General features: G+C 40.6%; 1 protein-coding gene across 3 annotated transcripts; it reads left to right on the plus strand.

The window, feature by feature from the left end:
- The first annotated feature begins 3,144 nt into the window (after positions 1–3,144).
- Positions 3,145–20,510, plus strand: LOC139465692 (ubiquitin carboxyl-terminal hydrolase isozyme L5-like). 3 transcript variants are annotated; one of them, XM_071247478.1, is made up of 12 exons: positions 3,145–3,229; positions 6,548–6,611; positions 8,291–8,396; positions 8,977–9,102; positions 10,036–10,097; positions 10,699–10,829; positions 12,353–12,419; positions 13,379–13,478; positions 16,340–16,432; positions 19,349–19,447; positions 20,263–20,311; positions 20,414–20,510. In XM_071247478.1, the coding sequence occupies exons 1-11, from the start codon at positions 3,154–3,156 to the stop codon at positions 20,308–20,310; spliced, it is 972 nt and encodes a 323-aa protein (XP_071103579.1). In that variant the 5' UTR covers positions 3,145–3,153; the 3' UTR covers position 20,311; positions 20,414–20,510. The 3 variants fall into 3 exon arrangements, with proteins under 3 accessions (XP_071103579.1, XP_071103578.1, XP_071103580.1); XM_071247477.1 differs by having other exon boundaries at positions 20,263–20,510; XM_071247479.1 differs by lacking the exons at positions 3,145–3,229; positions 6,548–6,611 and adding an exon at positions 6,946–7,127 and having other exon boundaries at positions 20,263–20,510.
- Positions 20,511–20,845: the final 335 nt, after the last annotated feature.

Below are 20,845 nucleotides of genomic sequence, written 5' to 3' on the forward strand. Positions count from 1 at the left end.
ATTCTCACGCGTGTAAAAATGCAATTCGAACACAATGGAACCTCAACTCGTGTAGTAAAACATTCTCACACAACATTCGCGCACGTATACTTCAATATATGCTGGCTGTTATAATTATCCGATGTGATACTCAAACTGTTGATAAGCGAATGGTGAATGAATCAAAGAGGTGCAATATTTACAATGCAATTGCGTGGATCGATGCTCATGACATTAATCACTGGATTGTCTGGTCCAGACTCGATTATTTACAGACCGCCGTCATATAGCTGGAATATTGCTGAGTGCGGCGTTAAACAACAAACCAACCAACCAACCATTCATACCTATAGACTCAAGAATGATAAATCTATATTTTGTTCGTTTTGACATTTTCATTTTTCAATAAAATCCTTTGAACTGACATATACATTTGTCTCTCTCTATCTATCTGCGCGTGTCAGTGATTGCCAGGCTACTTACATCTGCATGCTATACCTGGTCACCAGGCGATATTAAGATATCGTTATGAACAAAAAGAATGCTGGCCTAGTATCGAGGTCCAAGTCAGGCTGAGCTTTAGCTACGGCTAAATGTAATTCAGCCTTCTTGGTTATCATATTGACAGTGGTTTTATTATAAATAGGTAGACATATGTAACAGAAAGTGACACTGTGTGGCTCATACAAACATCTTCGTCTTTTGTCTAAGCATTATTGTAACACCAGCAGTTTTGATGATGATGAGGAGGAGCAGGAGGAGGAGGGGGAGGATAAGGATGATGATGATGATGTTGGAGATTTAACGAGCGCTTCCGGTGTTGCCGATTTCGCACTAGGCAGCTTTGTTTGTTGTTTAACGCCGCACTCAGCAATATTCTAGCTATATGACGTCGGTCTGTAAATAATCGAGCCTAGGCCAGACAATTCAGTGAATGAGCATCGATCCATGCAATTTGGATCAATGACATGCATCAACCAAGTCAGCGAGCCTGACCATCCGTTCCCGTTAGTCGCCTCTTACGACTAGCATAGTCGCCTTTTACGGCAAGCATGGGTTGCTGAAGACCTATTCTACCCCGGATCTTCACGGGTCGTTGATGCATGTCATCGTATCCAAAATTGAGGAGGCACGTGTGGCCAAGCCGCCTAAGGCGCAGCGATTCGCTGCGCAGAGGTGCGTTCCTTGGGCACGCCAGAAACATATGATTGTGGGTTCGAAGAAGAAGGTTTCAATCTGTTGGCTTTTTTGGATAGCCAATCTCTTTGCCAGGACAGAAGCAAGAAGATGACTTTCGGAGGAATTGTCTCTAGGGTTGCGTCCAGGAACGAAACTTGATCCTCTCTGGATCACCGAATAGAACACATTTTCACTGTGGTTGCGTTGTTCACAAATTCCTAAAACATGTCTCTCAAACGCCACCTTAAACGTTTCACACGTGCAAATTATGGAAACCGTACGGGCTCTACTTGGCTATAAAAAGAAAACACCTGTCAACAAATTTGTCATTTGGTTTTGCAAGTTTTAACGATTTTAACTATGCCACGACGAGACAGTGCAGCAGGCAATATCGCCATAGGGCGACTTCAGGCTGGAGAGTCGCAGACATCAGTTGCCTGTCGTCTAAATATCAGCCAGGGTACAATTTCCACGTTCCGGTCGGCCACGACTCGCCCTTACACCGGCCCAAGGTCGGTACATCCGGGCGCTGCATTTACGTTGTCGGACTGTCACGACCGAACACAGTGCTGCCAACGTACCAGGACTATGAACGATAGCCGCCCAGGCTGTACGGAATCGTCTTCGCCAGGTTGGATTAAGTGCCAGGAGACCTTACTTTGGCTACGTCGTACGACGTGATCTTCGCCTTCAACGCGTTCGTTGATGTACAAACGTTCCGATCTGGAATCTGCGATATTGGGGGCGTTTATGGTGATGAATCACGGTTTTTTATTACAAAGGCGTGATGGTGGAGGATCAGCAGAACGTACGAATCTTGTTATTGTTATGTCTTGTGGGGTAATCTGACAACTTTACATGACATGTATCATGAAACGCGTTCAATATATAGAAGATTTTTAGATCCACCTAAACAGCACATCATAATGTCATGGTTCATCGTACTTAGGGCAAACAGTTTGGCTGAAGTGAATCCCTATTCCCTCCATAATCTGTTATGGATTTGGTGAGTGAGTGAGTATGGTTTTACGGCGCTTTTAGCAATATTCCAGCAATATCACGGCGGGGGACACCAGAAATGGGCTTCACACATTGTACCCATGTCGGGAATCGAACCCGGGTCTTCGGCTTGACGAGCGAACGCTTTAATCACTAGGCTACCTGACCGCCAGTATTTGGTCCGCCTTGGCTTCCCAAGACACCTTTAACTTAATAATATTCTTCGTTCAGTCCACTTTGTTAGAAGTACCTAAATTTGATGTTCGTACTAGCTGGCACAGTAATGTGTCATTGTATGGGTGAGTGAGTGAGTATGGTTTTACGCCGCTTTTGACAATATTCCAGCAATATCAGGACGGGGGACACCACAAATGGGATTCACACATGTACATTATACCGATGTAGTGATTCGAACGCAGGACTTCGCGTGACGAGGGAACGCTTTAACCACAAGTCTATCCCACCGCCCTGTCAGTCAGGGTAGAATGATACTGTACACAAAGATGCAAAAAGACAACCTTCAAAGCCACTGCTCGTAAAACCTCAGGTAAAAAGTAAAATTTATTAGTAAGAACTTATAGGTTGTTTCCAATGCATCGATATCATATTCAGAAAAATAAGTTTCACGTTTCAACACATCATGTATTAGTATTAACCGAGAGCCCGACACGACTCTTGGAAAATTTCGCAGGCTGATTGTGTGAGTTCGTGCCCTGGCGTGGATCGTTGCTTGTGCTGTCAGCAACTAGCTATATAGTTTGCCTGGCCCTTTTTCGAATATTTACAGGTCGGCATGATGAAGCTGAAATATATCGAATGCGATAAAAAACCAACATTATTCGCTCACTCAGTCAAATTAAACCATATATCCTTGTAGAATCTTCATGCTTTTACGGCGCTTCAAATCATATACTCTCTGATCGGATAAACGAGGCTAAGCGGTTACAGGAAGTGGCTCAATGGCTCGTACGCATGAGTACCGGAAGCTAAACAAGCATGGCTACCAGCGCGGGAGACTGGTGTCTTATTGAAAGTGATCCAGGGGTTTTCACAGAATTAATACGAGGATTTGGTATATTGAGTTTTCTTTATCATATATTTATGCATTAGTTTTCGTAAATTTGGGACCCGTTCGAGTGAATATGTCGCACACGCTCACTCGTTTTTCTTCACATTTCTCAGTGACAAGTAATTTTTATGGCACATATTTTTCTATGGTTCTAGCCTTTTAGCGCTTGTCAGTTTTTATCAGTGTCAATTGACGGCTCAATTTACATTTACAATGTATTTGGTTGGTGTTGTACACTTGACCTGAATCTGGAAACAATGCGTCATCTCTATGGAAAATCTAGGTTACAACTAATTCATTTTCAAATGCTTTTACACACATTAGTCTGGGCAATGTACAAGCAGCCACACAGATGCATGCACGTCGTTATGTATATTCAATAATCTTGAATAACGCAGAGCTACAGATAAGCTTTTGGTGTTGTGGGTATTTTAGCTATGCATTTTAAAATCATTGAGTATCAGTAATTTTTTCAAGGGTGATGAGGATGGATCTTTGAGCATGCTTTGGGGGTGTGGATTTGGTGCATTATTAATATGCACATAATTATGCAATTATAGACTTTTTCAGGTGGTCAATAACTGTTTCAATAGACCCTAGATATAAAATATGCAAGATTCTTTAGTCCTTGCCAAACTGCCCAATAGTTAAGGTATCCTAAGGACCAGTAGACATTTTCCCATTTTAAGGCTTTTGCTATGTTGGTTGGTTGGTTTGTTGTTTAACGCCGCACTCAGCAATATTCCAGCTATATGACGGCGGTCTGTAAATAATCGAGTCTGGACCAGACAATCCAGTGATTAATATCATGAGCATCGATCCACGCAATTGGGACCGATGACATGTATTAACCAAGTCAGCGAGCTTGACCACCCGATCCCGTTAGTCGCCTTTTCCGACAAGCATAACCGCCTTTAAAGGCAAGCATGGGTTGCTGAAGACCTATTCTACCCTGGAATCTTCACGGGTTGCTTTTGCTATGTGTTATCGCAGCTCAGTCATGATGATCCTGACAACTAAAAACATTGGTGTCCTCTGTCCATATCAAATAACAGTTTTACTCCGCTAGTCCTTATAATGGAAATGCTTTTGCTATGTCTCCGCCAAAGGAGACATCTGATTGGCTGAAATCAAGGGATAACCTAGTCCTTGGGTTTTCCTGCTATTTTTAGTAACTCAAGTAAATATTGTTAATTATCAGTTAGTATGCATTTCTATAGACTGTCATGTGATCACTTCTTGGTTTGGCGGGACCTGTGTAGATCCGGGGTAGAATAAGGCTTCAGCAACCCATGCTTGCCATAAAAGGCGACTACGCTTGTTGTAAGGGGCCTCAAATGGGATCGGGTGGTCAGGCACGCTGACTTGGTTGATGCATGTTATTGATCCCAATTGCATGGTTCGATGCTCATGATATTAACCACTGGATTGTCTGGTCCAGACTCGATTATTTACAGACTACCGTCACATAGCTGGAATATTGCTGAGTGCGACGTTCAACAAACAAACAACAATTTGTTCACCCTGCTAAATTTAAGGATTTTGATTTAACCTGCACCAGGTGCATGTTGACATGGAAAGCTTGTTGCTCCAGACTAAACCAGGTTGCACCCTAGTCCCATAAATTCATTCTGGCTTTGTTTATGTCACCATATTAATTTAGGCTTGTGGGGACATAGGTGGTGAGAGTTGCGTCCCTTTGGCATGCCAGAAAACTATCATCGTGGGTTTGAATCCTAGTTTACCCTGATTATTTTTCTAGGTTTTCTCAGCACCATACCCATGCTTGTGGGTTTCACCAAAGTGGTTACTGTGTAAAGTCAACAATGAACCAATATATATAAATATCAATGTAATTAGTGTTTTATTTTAGTTGATAGTTTATTTGATAAGCAAGAATATACTTATATAACCTAGTAACATAAATTGCATCATTGTTTGAGTCACAAATAACAAAACTCGAGTACAGTTTCCACAATTATACAATTCCAAGACTAGTGCTATAACTTGTACATATTATAATAGTTACTTGATAAAAGATAATTTCAAATGCTTTTGGCTACCTACAATATTGGCTTGACTTCTTGATTTTACCACTGGCTACATGGAAAAAATACTTCCAGAAGTAAAACAATTTAATGGTCTTTGCATGCAATATGAGGGTCCTGTAATGTGATGAAATGGTGTAGTTTACTGTAGGTTTTAATAGTTACTTTAGATCCAGGAATGAATCGATGATCATCATGGTTGATGGATGAAATTAGGCCCGTAACTGCACTTGATGCACTGTAGGTAGTCTGTCGTAGTGCACGCATGTTTATAATAGTTGGCAAGTCACTGGAGGGGGTCTCTGGGCTCCATTATATTGAACAACTGTTTTCACTGTAAAATGTGTTCATTTCAGAGACTAGATGTAAGCCTACACTGTAGGTACAATGAATTTTATTATTCATCCTGTGTGTCCATTGTCAACATTTGTGCATACTGGAAGCATATTTGTGAGACATAAAACCCTCCATAAGAGATCTGAGGTTGTACTTGTTTCTACTAGTTAGTGCATCTGTTTCTCCGTAACAGGTGACTAAGCTTGTCGTAAAAGGTGACTATGCTTGTCGTAAAAGGTGACTGCTTGTCGTAGGAGGCGATTAATGGTATCGGGTGTTCAGGCTCGCTGACTTGGTTAATGCATGTCATTGTATCCCAATTGCGTGGATCAATGATCATGGTGTCAATCACTGTATTGTCTGGTCCAGACTCGATTATTCACAGACTGCTGTCATATATCGTATTCGACGTAATAAGCGCCCAGGGCGCTCTCAAAATTAGAAATAGGGGTCTCTTATTGGAATATTATTTTGGTGAAAAAAATTCGTGAATTTCGTGGTTTATGCTGACTGCCTGAAATATTTATATACCACATATATATTTTTCCAGGATTTAATTGGCCATAATTAAGGGTGCATATAACACACGAGTGCGTATTATACACGAATAAATAAGTCTTGTGTACATTGAACAATCGGAAGGGGTGCTAATTGAGATTGTTCACTAGCCAATATATTAGCAAATATCGCCGTGGGCACTTATTAGAGCGGGGCACTTATTACGTCGATTACGGTAGCTTGAATATTGCTGAGTGCGGCGTTGAACAACAAACCAACCAACCAAAGCATCTGTTTCAACTTTGGCAGATTTATTGGACATGATGCAACCTGGTGCAACAAGCTTTTCATGTCATCATGCACCTGGTGCAGGGTTAAGTTCCTTAGATCGAGCCCTGCCATGTTGAACCACCTCACTCAGCGTGTACGTCTGTTTCAGGTTGTAAAGGAGTGCAGGTGGAGGAGATATGGAGTCTGGACAGTGACAGCTTCAAGAACCTAAAGTAATTTTAGTCCTGCAGCAAACCCTGTGTTTGTTCTTCATGCCGCCATTAATGTGTATGCATCACTCACTCTCTGCTTTGCAGAGTTGCATCCCTTTGCCATGCCAGGAACTGACGATTCTTGGTTTCAGTTTCCAAGTCATGATCCAAGTGGTCAATATAACCTGCAACCTCGGGGTATTGCGGTACTTGTCATGTACGCTAAACATGCTAAACGGAAGAAAATGCACTCACTAACCTTTATGATTATTCGTGTTCTCTATATCAGGTTATTTTATTTTATCTAACAATGCATATTTTACTGACAAAAGTTCATTATTTACATTAGTAGCTCCGAGTAAAAGCCGGGCCTCGCACTCAGTTTGACAAGGGAGAGAACTCCATCGTATCGCGGTACAGAGAAAAGTTGTGTATGGAGGTCCGAATTAGACAAAAAGAGGACATAATTCTACCAACCACTTGGTATGGTCCTGCAGACATCAGTGATTTGTCCAGACAAGTGCAAAGACAGCACAAGTAAAATTCTAAATGTGTTAGTAATAGGTATTCAATGCATATTTACCGAAAAGTAAGAGAAGAATTTTAAAAATCAACAACAAAATATAAGAAATGATATTCTAAGATTGTTTTAAAATAAAATTTGGATGACAATAATTTGTCACAAAATGGAAAAATGTTTAAAGTCAACAGTAACATATAAAAAAAGCACTAACAGTACGCCCAAAGTATGTATTTATCTTTTGGCTACTAGTGAAGAACGTATTTCTAAGTTTGGCATTATGGCCCTTATGATCTCCCAATAGATTCTCGGCACAGAGCGGGGAAAAACGTGCGGACTACGTAACCTCCGTTACCTTAGTCGCCATGAATATGCAGATGATATAGTTCAGGTCGATAGAGAAAGTTTACTTGGGGAACTGCGGGTTATATCGTTGGCCATTAATAGATGGGGGTAAGGCAATATTAAAAAAAAATGCCAGAAGTAAGTATCAACACATTAGTAACTCCTTACTTACGGCAGACGGAACATTCCGAGGAAATTGAAATTGTTTAGAAGTGAGCATTTCCTGGTTACTGATTTGCATTATTAGACAGCCGCTTAGAGGCGTGTCCCGTGTGAACTACCGGAAATCGCAAATGCCGTGATATGATGAATGCCGCGATACCACGATTAAGTTGTTACTCACGTAAACACAAATGTTATACACAAATTAACTTGGAATAGTGCCTATAACTGAAGATAAAAAAATGAATGAAAACAGGACAATGCTACGCGCAATATATGAGAACTCTTGCACCTAACGCTCACCATAGTAATTTTCCTAATATTTGCAGATAATTTTGTTTTGAAAAAGACAACTATATCAGGTATCATGTGTATATCAAAAGTTGTGTTTTAATTTTTTATGTTTCAGTTCAGTCATGAATGATTAAACTTTAAGCATGTTAACATGGTTAACAGAGAGTAGCAATAACATCTAGACTTTTCGGACAAGCTAATTACTTGCAGGTTTCTGTTAATTGTCAACACTATTTGGAACATAAAGTATTGACTCCAGTGGTCGCATTCCACTAGTCCACAGCTCATTTCACACTAGTGGTTGATGGATATGGAGAAAACATCTGCTATTTAACCCTGGTAGACCTCCGGTGCTGAGTGTTGTATGTGTCTCCCCCAGACCGGTGCATGGCCTCATCTTCCTGTTCAAGTGGGGGCCAGACAAGGACCCTGAGGGCAGTGTTGTGCAGGACAGCAGGCTGGACAAGATCTTCTTTGCCAAACAGGTGCTTGTAGCTAGAAATATCAGCCTTGTATCTGAATAACACTCGGTGCCACTCTGTGCCATCAGAATGTACATTGTCACATGATCACAGTTCATCTTGGGGCGTTATCGTTTGACAGTCTTCTCTTTAAGAGGGCTTAAATTTTCATAAATAGCCTTGAATTCAGCTAGATCTTGATTTGGGCTAGTGGACACTCCTGCCTCAGGAAATGGGTTGTGAGAGGCAAAGGACTTTCTGTTTCACAGTTTACTTGCATTGGGTACCTGTGGAGATTCCGGTGTAGAATAGGTCTTCAGCAACTCATGCTTGTCGTAAAAGGTGACTATGCTTGTCGTAAAAGGCGACTAACGGAATCGGGTGGTCAGGCTCGCTGACTTGGTTGATGCATATCATCGATCTCAATTGTGTGGATCGATGCTCATGATATTAATCACTGGATTGTCTGGTCCAGACTCGATTATTTACAGACTGCCGTCATATAGCTGGAATATTGCTGAGTGCGGCGTTAAAGAACAAACAAATCCTTAATGATAATATGAAATAGTCATGCATGACATTGACAGACTTTGTATTGTTTTAGGTTATCAACAATGCATGTGCTACGCAAGCTATTCTGAGCATCCTACTCAACACCCATCATGCAGACGTTGAACTCGGGGACACCTTGGGATCATTTAAGGAATTTGCCCAGTCATTTGATCCTGCAGTGAGTGTCGTCTACATCAGTATCGCCTGTTGTGTTTGGGGGCCAGAACAAGTCTCCAGCACTCCTTGCTGGTCAAAACAACTGACTAATGGGAATAGTTACAATGTTTTTAAGATATGGGTTAGAATTGGTCTTCAGCAACCCATGCTTGTCTTAAGAGGCGACTAACGTAAACAGATCGGGTGGCTCACTGACTTCATATCCCTATTGAGGTAGATCGGTCATTGGATTGTGTGGTCCAGACTTCATTATTAACAGACCACTGTCATATAACTGCAGTATTGCTGAGTGCAGTGCTAAACAACAAACAAACATGATGTGTTAACTGGCTGGTGGCACGTCTTCATACCCAAACAGTACATATAGATTGTTTGTACTATTAATTGCTCCTATTACAGAAAAAAAAAGTTGCTTGATTTAAAGAATAAACTCAAATGAAAATCCCATGTCTTTCCCCCGCTAACATTATATGATTGGTTACTGATGTTCTGCTTATGACAGGGTTTTACGTGACACTTAATAACTGTGTGTTTCACACAATAATTTCCAGAAATACTCCGAAATGTTTTGATATGAGTCATAACTGACGCAATAAATTCACCAAGAAAATCTAAATTCAGACTGAGTATTTCCGATATTTTGTTTTAGATGCTGACCACTACTCTGCTAGGTGATTTAAGTGATACAAATCGACAAACTTTCAGAATCAAATTAGACTGAAGTAACTTTCATAAAATAGAAACTGGGAATTTGACTCTCAGTTTTAGAAAATGACACCCACCCCCAAAAAATAAAAAATATATATGTTTACAAGGCTATGTGAAACCCTGTTATGCTTGTCCCTTTCATATCAGTACATTATATGTGTACCATTTATTGCACAAATATTACTGGTATAATTATAACTTCTTATTTCGATTGTTTCTTTTCCAGCTACGAGGTTTAAGTCTCAGTAACTCCGATGTTATACGAGCTGTACACAATAGTTTTGCAAGGTAAATACAAGACGGATAACTATGGTAACAGGTCCTGAACCGAACAAGCATGTGTAGCGTTCTACAACAGTGAATGGAAAATGAAAGGATTTGAGATTTGTCCTATGTTGAGATAACAGTTCTGTGTATTTAACCAGAATTATAGCTAAAATGGATAGAATTATCATTAAACCGCCCGCACGTTATCAGAAATGAGCGTGCCACTGTAACTTGATAATGCCCTCATATTGCTTGACGACGGGCCATTATCAAGCCAGTTGTTAGGTGACATCATGTATTATAGTGACGTCATCTGGTTTGTTCTATCACGTTTCCATATTTGTAAAAGTGGGTCAGTGGTATTCGTATTGACTGCAGTAAATGTTTAAGCTATAATAATGGCATCGCTGGGCAGTTAATGGAAGACCTCGGGCCTCTGCAAATGATAATGCCCTGAAAATTAGCTTTACCCTTATATCGTAAGTGCTAAGAGGCCAGCTCCTTGTTTATCCCTTTGATTTTGTTTGGCCTATACTTGCTAATATCTGGTAGCATCAAGTTAAGAACATTGTTGGTTTGTATTAATGGCTTTCTTGTTTAGAACAGTTTTGTTTTCTTCCAGACAACAGATGTTTGAATTTGATGAGAAGCAGTCAAAGCACGACGATGATGTTTACCATTTTGTAGGTTATATGCCTGTTGATGGGCGTCTGTATGAACTGGATGGTTTGCGAGAGGGACCAGTAGACCTAGGTAGGTTGTGTGTAAAGATTTAGGGGGACCCTAAATTCAAACACTACAGGTACAAAGAATAATTAACCCCAAACCCCCATTATTATTCCTCTGGCATATAATACGGGGGATATATTTGATGCCTTGTCTGTTTATCCGTCCGTAATCATTTCATTTCCGGAGTGTAACTCGAAAATCATTCAATATTTTTTAACAAATTGGCCAATATATCAAACAGATCCTGAAGTGGTGCCTTTTTCCATTTACAGATTTTTGGCATTTTTATTGTTCTCGATAACCATGGAAACCATTTTTACTTTTGTACAATTTGTCTCAAAAGTGGGGAGGTGGGGTGTAGGTGTCAATCTTGAAAACTATGGAAGACTTTTCATCCAAACCTGGTACATGTATTAACCAAAGATGAAAGTGGTGCCATTTGCTATTTAGGATTTTTTCAAAATGTGAATTTTCCTGGTTTACATGGAAACAAGTTAGACTTAGCTGAAACAGATGTTGGTGTTGTTTCTGAAGAGGAACTAAAAACACATTCATCATTTTTCATCCAAGCTTGGTACATTAATCAAGGGCTGAAGTGGTGTGTTTTGCTATTTAGGAAACTAATATTTTCCTCTTGCCATGGCAACAAGTTTGACTTTGTTCAATGTTCATAGTGAGCTTCCTTCTGCTCACTCCCATCTTCCCGAGGCAAGAGCATTAACTGATTTTACAAGTCCAGTTTCCACCCTTGCCGAACTAGGCTGGAATTCCTAGGCTTGATCGTAGCGCCACCAATGGCTATTACAAGTTGTGTCCTTTCCATGCCTCTCCCATATGGACCAATCAGATTCCACCTCTCGTATCACATGCATTTGCTTCAAACAAAATGGTGGCGCCCAGTCAGGACGATCTGATCAACCATCAAGATCTATTTTGTGATAAAACGGTTCTTACTTAGTGAAGTACATCAAATCATGTGAGCACCTTTATTAAAAACATAAAAAGATTTGGAAAATATGTGTTGACAACGAGTTGGCGATGCACATGCTTTGCAAATTTTGCAATCGGCCGAACTCTGCATGACAGTTTATGAACCGGATTTCTATTTCGGTGCATGATTTTCATTGGACTATGCATAGACTCGTTAGTCCAGCCAAAATGCAACTCCATAATCCCAGCCTAGTTCGGCAAGGGTGGAAACTGGACTTTTATAGTCAGTTAACTCTCTTGCCTTGGAAAGATGGCTCACTCCACTCCATGTTCAGGCTGTCAAGATGCCGCTGTAATCTGTGGGACCTAATTCCTAGGCCTTGTTTCACAAAGCACCCTGATCTCAACCTGAACTTAGGGTACTAGCCTAGGCCTGGTTGCGCTAGTAAGGCCATATGACAGTATTTGTGGATGGCACTGTTTTAGGCTGATTTGCATAATCGTCTTCACTTTATAGTCAGTTAACTCTCTTGCCTAGGGAAGATGGCTCACTCCATCTGCTGCTGACCTTGTCTGTTGATCCATCCCACTGACTGTTCATCTGCCCCCTCCTACAGGTGCTGTACCAGCTGACTCCGACTGGCTGGACCTCGTGAGACCAGTCATAGAGAAGCGGATGCAGAAGTAGGTTGCTAGCACATGACTGTTATGAAACTTGTTGATTCCCCAATGTAGAAGATTTCATGAGTCTAGATACTTTTGAATGGACTCCGGCTGTCCATGAAAATATTGACTGGGCAATGTAGTAATGATGTTAGCCTGCTGTTTCCGAGGCTTGGTGAGCACTAAGACGATCATAACTCCCATACTTTAACATTGGCTTACAATAGTCTCGGCGCTAAGATGATCATAACTCCCATACTTTAACCTAGGCTTACAATAGTCCCTGCTCTAAGATGATCATAACTCCCATTGCATGATAAGAAATCACATTCCGACTGTCACTTTCATAATCTGGTAAGCGACGCTCTGATTGGTCGGATGAAAGGTCGTTCTGACGTGACCCCTAATAGGATGTCTTCAGATCTTTGTTGAGTGGTAGCGAGATCTAAGGTCTGATTTTAATGAGATTGGGCTTACAATAGTCTCTGCGCTAAGATGATTCCCATACTTTAACATAGGCTTACAATAGATGGGTTTCATTGTCAAACACTGCAGGTTGTTTTGAAACATGGGCATCTGTCACACAGTCAGATATGCTGGTAGGAATTTTGTTTAAAGGCAAGACCAGTTTTGGTCTTTTGATTTTTTTTAGTTGGACTTTTCTTGAAAAATATTAAGTGTGTTTAGCCTCAAATCAATACTTACAACCTTGAATATTTAGCTCACCTGACCAAGTGTCCAGTCATATGCCTGCCTCTCTCTCTCTCTCTCTCTCTCTCTCTCTCTCTCTCTCTCTCTCTCTCTCTCTCTCTGAAACTGAAAATGGCGGTAGTGCACCTTTTTGGAGCAGATCTTGAAATGTACAAAATTTCTTGCCTTGCACACAACCAGACAAGTAATTTTGATGGGGGATATGAACATTTCATCCTTGTTGAATTATAGGTACAGGTGTGTGGTTTGATGTGTGTTTCTTTTATCAGATACAGCACAGATGAAATCCACTTCAACCTGATGGCAGTTGTGTCCGACAAGAAGATGATGTACGAGAAGAAGCTGAAGGAACTTTCAAATAAGATGGAGGTGATTATCGTGAAGTGTATAGAAGCAGAAACTTGTGCTGAATAGGTCCCCGGTATTTGTCTTTCACCCCAGTGACACTTGGTGTCTTCCCACACACAACTCATGTCGTTGAGTTGTCTCCCTTTGCATGGGTTCCTCCAAGCTCCTTCCCTTCCTTACTCTCGGTTACTCTTGGTAACATCACTGTCACCATTACAAAAGCTTGTGATTTGCCCACTAACCCCAAATGTAGTAAAGTTTATGCTTTTGTTTATGTCCTTGGGAATGACATCATTTTGAAAAGGTTTACGACTGACCATCTAAAATTAAAAAAAAATGGCAACAATATTTGTTTAAGATATGAATAGATAGTTGTAATTGCTAATCTCGTTCACAAAGTTGTATTTGTAAGGCCCATAAATGTTGCACATCATGACGTTTGTTTATTTACAGTTATATATTTTCATGAACATAATAGATATTGTACCAAAAGGAAATATTTACATTATAACTTAGTGTAGCTTTCTATTACAATTGAATACCCATCTGTAGACTTCACAAAATGAATCCCCTGTGAACATGTGTCCTACCTCACATGAAACCTGGGTGAACATGTTCTACCTTGCATGAAACCTGGCCAAACATGTCCTACCTCACATGAAACCTGGCCAAACATTTGTTCTACCTCGCATGAAACCTGGCCAAACATGTTCTGCCTCACATGAAACCTGGGTGAACATGTTCTACCTTGCATGAAACGTGGCCAAACATGTTCTGCCTCACATGAAACCTGGCCAAACATTTGTTCTACCTCACATGAAACCTGGCCAAACACATGTCCTACCTCACATGAAACCTGGTCAAACATTTGTTCTACCTCACATGAAACCTGGTCAAACATTTGTTCTACCTCACATGAAACCTGGCCAAACACATGTCCTACCTCACATGAAACCTGGCCAAACATATATCCTACCTCACATGAAACCTGGTCAAACACATGTCCTACCTCACATGAAACCTGGCCAAACACATGTCCTACCTCACATGAAACCTGGCCAAACATATGTCCTACCTCACATGAAACATGGCCAATCATGTCCTACCTCACATGAAACATGGCCAAACATTTGTTCTACCTCACATGAAACCTGGGTGAACATTTGTTCTACCTCACATGAAACATGGCCAAACATTTGTTCTACCTCACATGAAACCTGGGTGAACATTTGTTCTACCTCACATGAAACCTAGCCAAACACATGTCCTACCTCACATGAAACCTGGCCAATCATGTCCTACCTCACATGAAACCTGGCCAAACATTTGTTCTACCTCGCATGAAACCTGGCCAAACATATGTCCTACCTCACATGAAACCCGGGTGAACATTTGTTCTACCTCACATGAAACCTGGCCAAACATATGTTCTTACCTCACATGAAACCTGGGTGAACATTTGTTCTACCTCACATGAAACCTGGGTGAACATTTGTTCTACCTCACATGAAACCTGGCCAAACATATGTCCTACCTCACATGAAACCTGGCCAATCATGTCCTACCTCACATGAAACCTGGCCAAACATATGTCCTACCTCACATGAAACCTGGCCAAACACATGTCCTACCTCACATGAAACATGGCCAATCATGTCCTACCTCACATGAAACCTGGCCAAACATATGTCCTACCTCACATGAAACCTGGGTGAACATGTCCTACCTCACATGAAACCTGGGTGAACATGTTCTACCTCACATGAAACCTGGGTGAACATTTGTCCTGGGAAGAAAAGGTTGGTTCCTAAAATATTCATGTCAGGAGTTGCTTTGCCCCCTAATTAAAAAAACAAACTTAAGAGGGCTGTGATAGGCGGCCACACCCATACTTGGTGTTGAACTCTCAGTCAACTGACTTCTACTTTTTTACAAACAAGTCTTTGTCAATTTGAATTTCTCTTTCATTTTAACTATCATGTAATTGGTATCATCAGAATGCAAGGGGGAAGTTGGGTACCTTTTCGTTGAACAAAAATATAAATTCATCTTTCCAAATTCACTGACATACTCAAAAAAAAAAAGTCAGTACATTTGGAGTAAGAGGCAAATTTCGAGATTCTTGTAAGAGCCACCTGCACACATGGTAGCAGTGATGATAACAAGGTCCCGTTCCACAAAGTGATCTTGGCGCTACGATGATCGTAACCCTATGTTAAAGTATGAGAGTTACGATCACCTTAGCGCCAAGTTCGCTTTGTGGAACAGGGCCCAGAAGGGTAACGAAGATGTCAAACTCTAGGAAAAAACTTGCTGTACCTCACATTCATGGAGGGGGCACGGGTGGCCCAGCCATCTAAGGCACTGCGATTCGCTGTGCAGAGTTGCGTCCCTTGGGCACGCCAGAAACCTATGATTGTGGGTTAGAATCCCGGTTTGCCCCAATTATGTTTCTAGGTTTAGCAGGACCATACCCGTGCTCGTGGGTTTCTCCGAAGTGGTAAACGTCTTGAGACCTGCGTCACTTCGGGCTTTCCTCCCACATTAAGCTGACACGCCACAATATAACTGGAATACTGTTAAAAGTGGCGTTAAACACAACTCACTCACTCACTTACATTCATGGACTTTACTTTGTATGAACCTTAGTAGCAGATCACCGAACAGTAGGATGTAAAGCTGATACTGTTAAGAGAGCTGTTAAACACCGCTGAAAAATGTGTGGACATTTGGTGTTATCGGTTGGCAGTCATGAAATTATAAGATACATTGGTGAGGTGCTGAAGCTACTTTATAACAGCATTCCTTTGTCTTGTGTTTAATTTTGAAAGCATCAGAAATGAGTTAGCAACTGCTAGAATGTTCATGTAACAATGTTGTAGAGTGGTGGCATGGTCACTGATGATATTCAGTCGGAGCTGACCCAGCTCACAGTCCTCATCCAGGAGGAAGAGATGAAGATGAAGAGATACAAGGTGGGTCACACACGGGGCTTCAATGAGGGTCAACAGGGCTCCGCTCAACAAAGCGATCTTAGCGCTACGATCATCGTAAACCTATGTTAAGATATGGGAGTTACAATCATCTTAACTCTAATGTTGCTGATGTGAAATGTTCAGGCTGTCAAGATGCCGCTGTAATCAGTGGGACCTGATTCCTAGGCCTTGTTTCACAAAGCACCCTGATCTCAACCTGAACTTGGTGTACTAGCCTAGGCCTGGTTGCACTAGTAAGGCCATATGACAGTATTTGTGGATGGCACTGTTTTAGGCTGATTTGCATAATCGTCTTCACTTTCACCACAATGTGACCTAACTTAATTCCATACCTCTGTGTCGTTGTTTGATTAAGAGCTGTATTTAAGTAAAAATATACAGCACCACACATTCTGGATAAACTACGGAGACAAGTACAGTAGAACACGGATATAACAAACTACAAGGGACCAGAGAAATCAGTTTGTTATATCCGTTGTTCGTTATACACGTTTTCGCTCGGGAAACGTTCGCCATCTTGGATAAGACAAAACACAGATTTCACAATAACAGACATAATATTTTAAGACAATATTACATGTACAGATAAGATTAACACAATGCAAATTTAACAAGGTTGATCCGTCACCGCTGATTGTGTTGATTCACCGCTGATTGCGTACAGCCAATTGTCAGTGACACTTGACACTGAGTGAGATTTCTCAGTTCGCTATACACGTTACTAATTAGTGATAGATGATTGGCTTCGGTGATCAGATATCAGTTCGCTGTAGAGAGTTTGTTATATACGTAAATTTTATATGATATTATATAGGAGATCAATCGGGGATTTTTGAACAGTTCGTTGTATCCGTTTGTTCGCTATATCCATGTTCTACTGTACTGCGAAAATATGAAAAAAATAACAGAAAGAATCTCAAGACAAAAATAAACCATGACTCGACAGTTTATCTGTAGGACCATCATGCATTTCTTGAAAATGGCGACTTTCTTTGTAGCAGACGAGGCGGTGATAATGCTAAAATATGCCGGCTGTAGTCCTGTACTTGTTGAAATCATATGTTTTTACTACAGTTATCAACACAACCTCTCTTCCTTCAGTACACCCTTACTTTATACTTCAAGTCAATACTGTATCCAATTTGGAAGTGTTCATGTCATCCCCCTGAAACAAAGAATATCACAGGGACGTTCATAAAGTATTATGTGTCTAGGTTTGTCAGCACCATACTCATGCTTGTGGTATCGATGCTCATGATGTCAATCACTGGATTGTCTGGTCCAGACTTGATTATCTACCAACAACACCAAAGTTGTTAATGCTGTAATATAACAGGAATACTGTTCAGAGCGGCATTCAACAAAACTCACCATGCTCACACACAAGTGCTTACATCACTAAGGTTTCGTTTCCAATTGTGACTGTGTCGATTATACAACTCAATCATGTGTTTGTTTTTATTAAACTCTGACCTGAAAGGGCGGGTGTATATAGTTTTATCATATAATGGGTAGGTTTCTCTGCAGGATAAAGCCAACGGATAAAAACGATATCCGTTGGGGTCATATGCCGATAGAGATGCAAATGTCAAAGGTCAAGTAGGGACTACTTTCACTGTTTATAATCAAACATGGCCTCGTCCTCGTCATTCGACGATCGAGTCGGAATTAAGCATCGGGAATCTAAATACTACAGGGATAATTGCTATCATTATCAAAAGAACAGTTTAATATACTGAAAATCAGTGTCTTACTGTGACGTAGCGAAGGCATTTTATAAGTTTTGGCAACTTTGGAGATGTAAATTTCGAAACAATTTTGCGAGGGCACGAGGCCTAGCCAAGCTTGGCCAGTAGCCATATCTGTGCTTGTAGATCTCTGCGACTTGAAACCTTCTCCACAAATTAAAATAGTTGGATTTTGCCGATATATGTTTGAATTCTTACCTTGTTTGGTTTTGTCGCTGTGTGTACATCTGACTGCACTTCTTAACGTTATGACAGACCGACTGTCAACGTCTGACCGTGGCCGTGACGTCTCATAGACTTGGGTTAGAGTAGCTTCCCTTTCACGAAGGGCAGTTACTCTAGCGGACAGACCGATGGATTGCCTCGAAAGGAAATTAAAAACAATGGTTGTTTTGCATATATGTTGCTTCGCCACGGTGTAAGAAACAGATTTCGGTTGGAACTATATTGGCTACTGTCACTGTCCGACTGACACATCACTTATAGACATTAATGCGTGCATTCCAGGAAAACTCAATGTTTCGGTAATGTTTGTGAGAGAGGGAAAGCGATTTTTTGAAGCACAGATTTCATTGAAGAATGACATTATATGATAAAGAGGTTATCACGCTTGTGTGTTTGGGGATGGTAAATATCCTGCATTAGGAATAAACATTGTATTTAGCTCGCCAAGGCTCGCTAAATACAATGTTTATTCCTAATGCAGGATATTTACCATCACCAAACACACTCGCGTGATAATCTCTATATACCAAGGAATTCCGTCCTTCCCAAGGACAAATTTTGTGTTACCTTTTTCATGTTTTAACGTAGAAATATTTTTGAGTCTAGGGCGGGGGTTAGTGAGCCCTGCTCACTTTTTGCCTTGTTTATTATGTATTTTTTTTTATTGAATTCCAGTAGTTCATGAAACTGGTGTACGTTAGAAATATGTATAGTTGAAGTGTTTTGTGAAAGAGGATGTCAACACTAAGGTTTCTTGAAACAGGGTCCTGGGTTAGACAGCACTAAATTGCTTGTTGTAAGAGGCATCAGAATTGGACTGGGTGGTTAGTCTCCTAACATGTTTGTATGCTCATTATGTCAATTAGTGTGTTTTTTTGCCAACATAATGGCATTTATCCACAGTGTGATCTCCACTTTTCAGGTTGAAAACATTCGAAGAAGGCATAACTACCTACCATTCATCATGGAATTGTTGAAAATTCTGGCAAAAGAAGAAAAACTTCTTCCTCTAGTAGAACAGGTTAGTTACAGGGTCTGTAGGGTAGGTTGTCATGCTACAGGGTTCGATTCTCCACATAGGTGTTAATGCGTGAGTCCAGCCTTACCTGAAAACATCATCACTGTTCCTTCCAGGGGTCCGGAAACCGTCATATGCGCCGGACATGTCCGATTGGGAATCTCAAATGTCCGGTCTAAAATATTGCTTACCGGACATTTAAATTTGAGGAACTTCCTTCTAATCATGGAACCTTAATGTCTTTTGTCACAGGATCAGTCTGAACAAGAAAACAGTGTTATCACTATTCCTACCATGAGGCACATTATAAGTTTGTCACTTGGGCCCCTCATGTCATCAGAAGAAATGTTTTCATGTGAAATTAATATACACTTCAGGTCCCTTCCTTGATAAATATCTCTTAGATAGCTAACCTCAGTAGTGTCTGAGAAAACTATGCACAGAGTAAAATAACATTGATTATTAAGGGCCGAAACTCTGTAAAACATTTTTACGAAATCAGTTTTTGAACTCAGTCTTAGCATGCCTATCCAAGGGATAACTTCAGTTGTTTCTGAAAAACTTCTCCCCATTTCAAACAGTATGCACTGAGTTGAAAAAAAACAGGTCAAGGGCCATAACTCATTTCAGATCATTACCAGTAATATCAGTATGTAAAGTTTCATTCTCTGACTTAAATAGTTTTTGAGAAAATTAGTCCCCTTTTAGAACTGAATGGACGAACTCCGGTCCAATATTAATCATACTTAGGAGTCCTTCAAATACCAGATTTGCATCACTGTTTGGTCTCCTTAATTCAGTTATGTTGTGTTTTCCAGGCGAAGGCAACTGCCGCCAAGAAACGTGAGGAGAAAGAGAAGAAATAATGTGAGTAGCTTCATGTCTGGTTGTCCATTGTTTTATAAAGATGCTGCTATAACACATGTTCACATGACTCGGACCTGGTGATGAATTAGCTTCTCGTTTCAGGTGGTACCGTCGCCGTGGCCTGCTAGTGATGTACTGTTATCGTCATGTCTGGTCATTATTGTTATTTATTGTACAGTCATTAAACTGCTTTCATGTACATCGATGTCCTTGTTAATATTTTTACACCGCAACAGTTGAAATCACAGCAAATAAAACTGTACCCAGAGATGTGAACATTACAATTTTAAGCCTAAAATACAAGTTTTACCTTACCTGATGCTACAGTGCCAATAGGTGTAGCGTCAGGTAAGTATAAAAACATTGCTCATTTTTCTTTTAACAAATTATTTACTTGCATAAATGTCCCTGAAAGTGAATTGTTGATGCAGGGTAAATGCCTGATGAGAGCCATGAATTCACATTGTGTTTAAAACATCCTTTACTCAGTGATATGAGGTCTCTGCTTGTTATATTAAGACACACCCAAGTCAA

This window comes from Haliotis cracherodii, unplaced genomic scaffold, assembly GCF_022045235.1.
Source record: "Haliotis cracherodii isolate W230 unplaced genomic scaffold, xgHalCrac1.p SCAF_18, whole genome shotgun sequence".
In the NCBI taxonomy this organism is placed as follows: domain Eukaryota; kingdom Metazoa; phylum Mollusca; class Gastropoda; order Lepetellida; family Haliotidae; genus Haliotis; species Haliotis cracherodii.

Bases quoted from the DNA above. Each gene is read 5' to 3' on its own strand.
- LOC139465692 (XM_071247477.1), top strand. From the start codon at position 3,154: ATGGCTACCAGCGCGGGAGACTGGTGTCTTATTGAAAGTGATCCAGGG. The intron at 10,830-12,352 runs GTAGGTTGTGTG...CCCCTCCTACAG, and splicing joins AGAGGGACCAGTAGACCTAG to GTGCTGTACCAGCTGACTCC. The intron at 12,420-13,378 runs GTAGGTTGCTAG...TTCTTTTATCAG, and splicing joins ATAGAGAAGCGGATGCAGAA to ATACAGCACAGATGAAATCC.